The 9853-nt window shown below is 41.4% G+C and overlaps 1 protein-coding gene and 1 pseudogene across 1 annotated transcript in view; both read right to left on the bottom strand.

Annotated features, from left to right (window-relative positions):
• GALNT3 (polypeptide N-acetylgalactosaminyltransferase 3) overlaps nucleotides 1-3889 on the bottom strand; it is a 26305-nt gene extending 22416 nt beyond the window's left edge. Inside the window, exons 1-2 of the mRNA XM_004703773.2 lie at nucleotides 3340-3889; nucleotides 444-616 (exon numbers count right to left, since the gene is read on the bottom strand). Of these exons, the coding sequence (XP_004703830.1) occupies nucleotides 444-616; nucleotides 3340-3854 (688 nt within the window). The 5' untranslated portion in view covers nucleotides 3855-3889. The remainder of the gene's footprint in view (nucleotides 1-443; nucleotides 617-3339) is intronic.
• A 3697-nt stretch (nucleotides 3890-7586) lies between these two features.
• Nucleotides 7587-8114, bottom strand: LOC101645940 (annotated as a pseudogene).
• Between the last annotated feature and the right edge of the window lie 1739 nt (nucleotides 8115-9853).

The following is a 9853-nucleotide window of genomic DNA, read 5'->3' as shown; positions in this document are numbered from 1 at the left end:
ATTTGATGGCCATGAGAGTGGCTTATCAGCTGACTGGATCAAATGAAGTACTACCCCATTTTACAGATAAACTGAGACATGGAGATGAAGCAACTGGCTCTAGTTTCACAGCTAGTTGCGCTACGAGCTAGGACTCAAATCAAGGCAGCATGACTCCAGTAAAAGCTCGAGCCTATGGTCCTACGCACTACACTCACTGTACAACAAATGGCTCTCGTCGAGATCTACAAAACTATGAAAAATGGTGTCTTGTACATTTCTTCTGTATCGTGTAATGCATGAACATGGGCACTCTTAGATTCCACTTCCACCTATCATACATACCATCTAAGCTAATAGATCCTATCTCTGGGCTGGACACTAGCAGCACAACATACCCAAATAGACTTTGGCCAACACCACCTAGACTTAGGAAGCAATTTATCTGGCATGAGATTACTTACCATCTACACTAGCATCATCCACCAAAATTATTTCCTTCAGCAGTATGGCCGGTGAAGAATAGAGCACACTGTGAACCGTCCTAAGCAGTGTGGACCATGCTTCATTATGGAAAACTATTATGACACTGGTGGTAGGCAGAGGAGGGCAGCGCTTAAATTTTTGCTCAATGCATCTAGAAGTCAAAGAAATATATACCATTACCGATTTTATTATTTTATCTCACAGCTATACCATTACTAAAATTCTCATTATCTAACTTTTATCCTTTTGAAAATGATCGTAAAGTTATATAACTCTAAACAGATCAAAATAATTTATTTTACAAGTGGACCATTTATCCAACAATAATTTCCACCAATATGGATTACAACATATCAAATATTTTTAAGCAATATAATTTTAAATATAAATACAGCTTGAAAACTGAGTGAATTATAAGTGAAACAACATGCAAAATGGCAAATACTTCTAAGTTTCAAAAAAATACATTCTCCTCCTGGTCTAGCAGAAATCATCCTTTTTCTTATTTGTTAACTTTGAAAACTGTGTAATGTTAAGAAATGAATACACATTCTCTTAGATAGTCTTTTAAGCTATTTTTCCAAGTGCATTACATGGTGCAAGTTCATTTAATTAAATGTTAAATCTACACATGAACAAAAAAAAAAAAGTAAAAGAAAAAAGAGCTTACCCTAAAATCTATTTTTTATAATCATCCAATTCAGCAAATACTTATTGAGTACTTACCATTTTCCATGTGCTGCTAAAAAAAAAAAAGGTGCTCCAATAATCTAAAATATCATTTGAATAAGACTTGTGTTTAAATTGTTCCTTTAAAAAAACCTATTTAGAAATTTAAAATAAAATATCTACATACATGTTAAAAGTCACAAATAAACTTCCGGAAAATTGTAACAGAATGAGAAAAACAATGATCAAAAGCAGGTTAAATGTTGTGCTTTCTGCTCAAGATGCAGAATCTTAAAGCATCTGTCACCCTCTGAAATGTTAATGGAAACAGGGAGAGTATAAGCAGTTCTTAAATAATCGCTGGTGTTATCTACTAGCTAGAAATATTAGTTATAAGTTAACCTTGAATTCATTTTATAAAATGTCTCCCTCAATAAAAATGACCTAACACCACTGGGATAAGGGGTAGCCTTTGAGACGAGAGCCCCCGGGCTCCAGCCCCTTATGTTTCTGTGATGATCGAATGATTCAACAAATTCCACTTAAAATAACAATAATAGCATGTTCAACTTTAAGTGTCTTGGTCACATGTCACTACAGTAGCGCATTAAGGTAATTTGCCAAAGTGACTGTACGTTTCCAGTCAAACCTTTTGGAAAGGCTGGTGGATAGAAACATGCTTACGTGACCAGTCACATGCACATATGGCTTTTGGAGAAACTCGTTCTGTATTCCCAATGAGCATGAAAAAAACTAATTCTTTAGAAAACGTGTTCCTTCTTGACATACAAATATGTTCATTAAGTCTTCCCAACTCTACCCAGTTCTACGATCTCCACCAGCGTGTGTGTGTGTGTGTGTGTGTGTGTGTGTGTGTGTGTGAAGCTCTTAATGCAGTTAGTGAATTGTCAAGTTACTTAATGATTAACATTACGGAAAGGTATTGCAGCTTCTCAATGCTGTATCAGCAAAGCAGATCAGCTTGAGCTAATACTGATAGTCGTGTCAAAGACATGAAAATCATGTCTCCTGATTTGTGATATAGCTTACTCTTCAGTCAGGACCTCCCTAATATCAGTAAAGTGTAATATTACCTTCAAATATTAATAAAAGAAAGGAAGGGTGCCCTCTTAGAACAGTGAGCATATTTTACATTCTCATTTATTTCTTCATACGGTCATCTGAAAATTATGAGCAACTCAACCTTAAGTCATATAAATTAGAATAAGAGAAACCTAACCTGTACAGCGTCAACAGGAAAGGCCTCATATAGTTAGAGAAGGTATTAATCATAAATCTAGAAAAACTAGAGTGAATCGATAGGATGAAGCTTATGAAAGTCCTCTGTCAGGTTCACTGGCAAATGTGAGCCTGCTATCACCAGAAAGCACATACGTAGGCACCGTTTGCTTATTGTTTGCCTTTGTGACAGGATAGAATAATTATATGATGGCTTATAAGTGCTGGGATAAAGATTTAGCCATTTCGGTCCAAGTAGAGTGTTTGAACATTACCTCACACAAAGCAAAATGCTTAACAAAGGACAAAAAGTCAGCTTCGTGGAATTAGAATTACTAATCAAAATACAATATACTTGAGACAAATAATAAAATAACTTAATAAAAGGGAATGTTGGCCTCTCACTAGCTAAAGGGGAAACAAGCACTTAAATATCCACAAAGATCCAGAGAAAGTAGCATAGTTGAAATACTAATTATAAAAATATTCTCCCCTTCAAACTCATGCAAAGCACAAGGCATTCTGATATATAATTAGGGCACGGAAAGTAGCCACAAAGTCTGTGACTTAATGAGTCTCTATAGCCATTTCTAATAGTGCTGAAGTCTTGGCACATTTCTTAACTTGTCTATCCTAGAATTCTAGCAATTCCTAGGGAAACAATAACAAGTCCACCTCTTACATTTCCCACCACTGCCCTATAGTCCCTCCTTCACAAATAAAAAGCCCGAAACATTTACGAAGTATTTCTTTGTGAATCTAGAGAGATCAGATTTAGATTTTTTTTTAAGTTTGCTCATTTCTATGCAAGTAACTTTACATATCTTCCATTGCCTTCACCAGCATGGCTAAAGAGTAAAGCAAAAAATAAACAAAACAAGTCAATGGTGCTTGCTGATTTCCCCCGTCAGAGTTGACTGAAGAATAAGCAACTTCCTTAGCTAATATGGATATTATTCAACGTACTCAGGTGGCCGAGTGTCCGGTCCAAGGTCTCGGTGTAAAGAAATCCTGTCACTCGCAAAAGCATTAAAACAGTGCTTGGCTTCCCCGAGTTGCTTTTCCTTTAGCTCTTCAGCAGTTAAAGTGGTTATCTTGAATGGTTTCCCAGAAGCACCTGGTGCATTAGAATCCTGAGGAGGACGATCCAGAACAGGCTTTAATTCTGCAGCTGTATAATAACCTTGCAAACAAGGTCTCTGACCAGCATCGATGCTTTGCCTGATAGGGGCTCCTATCTGCATTTTTGGCATTGCGTCTTTAATATTGTTTACAGCTTCAAGCATTAAATCTAACATCTTGTTTTTGTTTTTCATGTTTCTTTCCATCCTTGTTTCCTCTTTGGAATATTGAACATTCATTTCTCTTTGCATTAAAATCAAAAATATTATGAAGAAAGCAATTACAGCACCAAGCTTCCAGAACTTTTTATGGTAATGTCTCTTAAGATTTAATTTTACTAGTCGCCTTAAGTGAGCCATTCTGACATTAAAAGCTTGTCACTTGAGAAATAGCAGTTACAGTTTCTTCTGTTACTTATATTTTTTATCATAGATTTGCTGGCAAGAAGGCTTCTTTATATGGTAATACCTAGAAGCAAAATGATAGATGACATTAGTAGCTGTCCTATAGGCATGTCTCAGTTCATTCACCCAGGCACCAAATGAGCATGAGCTATGAGCATTAGGCTCGTTTGGTTAACAAGAATCTCAAGACGTTTGCCCTCAAAGAAGCCGCCCTTGCACAAGCACAATTGGCATAACTAACTATAATCTACTGGACTGTGAAATACAAGGGGTTTCTCCTTAGCACAAAACACATTCATTGTAAATGCTGGCTAATATCCACTGCATAATATGTATAATTTATTTTTTGTAAATATAGATTCTAATTTGAAAAAAGAGGTTATCTGATACTTGATAATCAAAGGACTTCATCAATCTGATAAATAGAGCAAGTTGTGCATCACAAGCTGATGAGGGCATTGAAAAGGTTCATATTAAGTATACGGATAAAATTTTTAAAAAGCAGTTGACATTTGTTGAGTTGATTTCAATGGACGGCAACTCCCCTACTGTCAGAATACATGTGTGCTCCGTAGGGTTTACAATGGCTGGTTTTTCACAAGGAGAATGCCGGGGTAAGTACCTCTGGGTTAAATCCAAACAGCCAACTTCTCGGATGGCAGGCAACCACCTACTGTTTGCCCCACCCAGGGACGCCACATCTAAATCAGTGGTGTTTATTCCACGGCATATTTTCCTAACTTAGGAACAGCTACTCTAACCAATTAAGATTTATGAAGCAGTTTCACCAAGAAGAAACCTAGCATGCTCCCAAAACACAGCTAAAGATTTGGTTACCAGGTACTACTCTAGGATCCTGACAGAACACACAAAAGACAAGAAACTCAGGGTACCTAATCGCTTGTTATCTGGGGGCTGTGTACAATAGCTCACACAAATACAAAATCCAATCGCAAAGAGGAAATGGTACTCAGCTATACTTGGAGGGTCTCTCGGGAGGTTGTGGGGAATCTGAGTTTTAAAGGTAGTATTTGTTTTGAAAAAATACTGATTGCCCCAAGACCTGAACAAGTTTACTGAAGCCTATTTCACACTCAATGCCAGGAGTGAAAGAAACACAAAATAAAGCACCAACAGTAACCAAAGGCACCTGGAGGGTTACTTTCCCTCGTGATGCCTACACAGTAAATCAATCAGGTGAAGGGGGAGGCGCCTTCATACATCATTACATACCATCCCCCTTGCGGCGTTATCACGTAGTTTATGAGAGGAAATGGAGCCATCTTTATGCCTATCCTCAATAAAGGCAGAGCACAGTGTAAGGAAAATGTCATTCACAACTGTGAGAACTAATTTGGGCAACTTATTAAGCTTTTATTCCAAAATTATGACTTCTAAGAATGGGCTTTAATAAGCTCTAAAACAAAACAAAAAATGTGTCTTTCCATTATCTTTTAACTCCATTTCCCCATGAACTTTTGAATCCACTTCCTCCTGCCGGGGGACAGTGAATTATTTAATGTGCCCCTGGTGTTACTCGCTGGGCTGTGAGCATCAGGATCTGCAGTTCAAAAGCAGCACACACTCCACAGCAGAAACATGAGGCTTTCTACTCCATAAGCAGTTACAGTCTCAAAAGCTCTGGCAGTTCCACCCTGCCCTACAGGGTCTATGAGTTAGTTTGAGGTGTGAGTCAGTCTCCACCTCCCACCAAACGACCTTCCCTGGCATGAGCATGAGAAGGAGGCAGGGAAAGATATGGATAGGATTCACCTGTGAGTAATTGCAAGCAAGATTCCCTGGAATGACGTGACATCCTGCTGTGTGTAAAAATGTGCCCTCCGAGAAGCATGAGGGAGCGCATTACCAGAAAGAGCCAGGAGGGAAGCAAGTCTTCTGGACCCAAGATTGCTGCACAATGAACCTCCTAGATGCAGAAGACAGCTACTGTATACCTTCGTAGGAGGAGTGGAACCAGGAGCTAGAGCACAGAGCAGTGATGGGCTTCCCGACCGACAAGGCAAGTAAGGCTAAATGCTTTTGTGCAGGAGACTGCTTTGCAGGTGCCTCTGGGCACTCACTCCTCACGGAAGTCAGGTTTACTAGCCCAAAGAAGTGAAGCTCAATGCCTTCAAGCGCAGGCTTATGGAGTGCGGTGCCTCTGGGCACTTAAATCAAGCCGCTGAGTTTGCTGAAGGCCTTTGAGGTTTATAGCAGACTGGTATGCTCCTTTGGGCATTTAGTAGCAGACCAGGAAAGAGCTTTGTAACAAGTCCTAATATCTCAACCCTGAGCATTTCTCACTGGCATTACAATTGAACTTCCTTCATAAACCCTTTAATCATGAAGTTTGTCTGTGTGTCTGTGTAGTCTTTGCAATGGGTAGCACAACTCAAAGAAGTAAAATAGAGACCACTACTTAAGGCCTTTCATCACACACACACACACACACACACACACACACACCTCCTTTAAAATAATAAAACTAAGTTTTAAGTTGGCTTTTCTGGCCTTTAGGAGGAAAATTCTAAGCTGGATAAACATAGCAGCCAGAATTTGAAGACTTAGTTCTACATTCTACTTATAATTGGATTGCTTCCCACCCCCCAGTAAGAAGGGGAGCCCCAACTCCAGAAGATGCTCCAATCAAGATCCACGTTTCCCAGGAGAGAAAGATGCCACAGATTTCAAGATCCCCAGCCTTGGATATTGCTTTATGATGCGCAGACAAAGATGAATATGAGCTCTATCAGACAGCATTTCTCTTTGCCTGGAGGCTTTAACTCAAGGAATTGCAAAACCACAAAATTGTCGTTGGGTAATTTCTTATGTGCCGTGTTTGTGCTAAGCTGTGACTACTAATATAGAAGACAGCCCTTACCTTCCAGACGCACACACATGAAATAAGGCCAGACAACAGGCAGCCACAGAGCAACGGACCATGTTCTTCGACAGCCGTCCATGAAAGCAACAGGGCGAGGAGAGATGGCAGGGTAACCTTTCCAAAGATGGCGCCCCAGGGCAGAATCTTGAAACATAATGGCTCTATGTCTACCTTCTAGTTAGTGACACATACTAACGTGGGTGTAGAAAAAGCCAAAATGAGTAACTAAGTAACTTTAAATTTATATCTATATCATCTATACCAAGACGTAATGCAAGGACCCTCGGTGGAAACCTCGTTGTTACCAAAACTCTGAACAAACACTTAGTCTTAGTGAAATGTATGGCACACTGGGTGTTTATTAGCTAATCTGACCACCCTTATACTGGGTTCTAAATGAGGTAGAAGCATAATTCCTTATACTTCAACTGAAAATGAAAGAATGAACCATATAATAAGTACATACTGTGCAACGGGCCCTGTGCAAGTAGCTGGGGACACACACCCAAACCCATTGCCATCAAGTGGGAGTCTGACCCTTAGGATCCCTAGAGGACAGGATGGAACAAACTGTCCCTGTGAGGGTCTGAGGCTGGAACTCTTTATGGGACTAAAAAGTCTCATCTTTCTCCCACAGAGTGGCTGGTGGATTCGACAAGCTGACCTCATGGTTAGCAGCCCAATGTGTTACCACCTGTAAAATACTAGGGTTCCCGGTAACTTTTTTTTTTTTTTTTAGCATTCTTATTTTTACTGTTCAGAGCGCCTCAGGGGAGGGCCAGCGTGTCCGCTCAGACTCCGCTTCACAAACTCTCGGTCGGCGGATGAGGCCAGTAGGGATCCTTGGTCTTGTCTCACTTGGCTTCAGGGAAGACTTCGTTCAAGTCGTCCATGGTCATCTGGTCAAACGGAATGATGTTCCTCATCTTCTCCACCTGCTTCTCGTCTTCCTCAATCCCTCAATCCCGGTCTTGGAAAGAGACACACACTCGGCACAGGTCTTGACACCTTCTTTTTCTTCAGCATCCACCAGGGCAGTGAACTTGTCCTCTGGCACAGGGATCTTCAGGGCCTTAAACGTCTTCTCCAAGTCGTCTGCTAGGCCGGCCGTGGCCACGTTGGCCTTGCAGGAAGCCCAGTCGTTGGTGGGAGGCGCCTGGGGAGAACCGCCAACCTGGAGGTGAGGCCCTCATTCCAGGACTTCAGCGAGTTGGCAACAGCCTTTTGGTTTGGGGTATGATCTCCCCAAAGGCTATCCAGTCGATGGCTTTTAGAGAGAGTTTCCGGCCAGCCGTGGTGGGATCCTTCACCAACCCGCGCGGCCCACCCATTGGTAACTTCTAATGAAGGAATCAGAGAAAACTCATGATGGACATGGATAGTGTCTCCTTTATTAAATTTTTTTGGAGGGGGTTCCTCACCCCCATGTTGGTTACATCATAAACCCACTGCTGCCAAGTCAGTTCTGACTCATAGCAACTCTGTAAGGACAGAGTAGGACTGCCCCATAGGTTTCCCAAGGCCATAAATCTTTGACAGCAGCAGACTGCAACATCTTTCTCCCATTGAATGGCTGGTGGGTTTGAGCCACTGACCTTCTGAATAGCAGTCAAGTGCTTAGCAGCTACTCCACCAGGACTCTCATTGGTTACATAGTGGGCAAAAAAACACTATTGCCCTCCGGTCAAATCTGACTCACAGTGACCCTATAGGGCAAATAGAGCTGTCCCTGTGAGTGTCTGAGGCTGGAACTCTTTATGGGACTAAAAAGGTTTCCAAGGCTATCAGTACTTATAGACGCGGACTGCAGCATCTTCCTCCGACGGAGCAGCTGTGGGTTCCGATCCCTGAGCTTTCCATTGTCAGCTGAGTACCTACTCAGTGCACGACCAGAGCTCCTCACATAGTGGGCACCTATCCAAAATATGCCCATGGAGTTGAAAAAGGGAAAGGGGGAACCAAGACACCCTTTATTATTAGAAATAACAACCCCTAAACAACAGCTAACCCTGCTTAGTGCCTAATACTTGAACACAAATTCTCACTTTATCTTCCAGAAATCTGGGGATGTAGTCTACTATTCCTAGTTTACGGACAAAGACATTAACCATCAAATAGAAATGTTTGGCCATGGGCCTTCAACTTCAGAGGCAGAGCAAGAATTCATATTCAGGTTTGAGATACTGTTTTTAAAAATAAGGCTATGTGGACCCCGGGTCTTTAAGATTCGAGAATTGAAACCCTAAACGTTAGAGAGCAAGAGGAAAGATGTGAACAGGTTGATAGCCCCTCACTTGAGCCAACGGGGCCAGATAGGTTTGGGGATCTCAAGGTTTCATTTTCTTTTGTTTGTGCTTTTAGAATATGAAGTTGCACACATATGTATATTACCAAACACCCCAGTTAGGAGCCTGGCGCAGCACGTCATAATCAAGCCAAAGAATATTTCAGCAAGGAAGTAGATGAATGTACACATCTAGTGTATATTTTTAAAATACTAAAAGCCACCTCACATCACTTCACGTAAGGTTGCATGTACAAATGAGTTAACGCGGCTTTAAGGTGTTTTCCTTTCTTATATAAAGAGTGAAAACGGAGCGATCTCGACAACCGAGGATTAAGAGGTTGAGGACCTTTTAGCGACAGACTAGTCAGTAGGGAGATGGTGCTTTGCTCTTTTCGGATTATTTCTGAAGCGAGGAGTCATAACAATTGTTCATCACATGAGGAGTCCGGCAGAGAGCATCCAGGGGTTTTCCTATGATTTTCTGCCCTTTGATGCTCATGGGCAATAACAGGTTTCCATAATGCTAAATTACACTCCACAGTGAGCCTCTCCATGAGTGGTCCTCAACTCAGAACACACATTAGCAAGTGGAAAGCTCTTCAAAAATGCAGTGCCTTTGCCCCACTTCTGGAGAGACCATCCAACTGGCCCAGGGGTGGGCCCAAGCACTCTTCTTTGTTGTGGTGGTACTTTTAGAGTAGCCGGAGGACCAGAATGGACAAGGGGAACCAACACGCACCTAGATCACAGAACAAAGCTAGCTACTGACAAGGAGAAGACCGG

The sequence above is a fragment of the Echinops telfairi genome, unplaced genomic scaffold (genome assembly GCF_000313985.2).
Source record: "Echinops telfairi isolate 266 unplaced genomic scaffold, ASM31398v2 ScPeMD7_4;HRSCAF=17, whole genome shotgun sequence".
NCBI classification, from domain to species: Eukaryota; Metazoa; Chordata; class Mammalia; order Afrosoricida; family Tenrecidae; genus Echinops; species Echinops telfairi.
The sequence above is the reverse complement of the archived record's forward strand: the minus strand, read 5'-3'. Positions and strand labels throughout refer to the sequence as shown.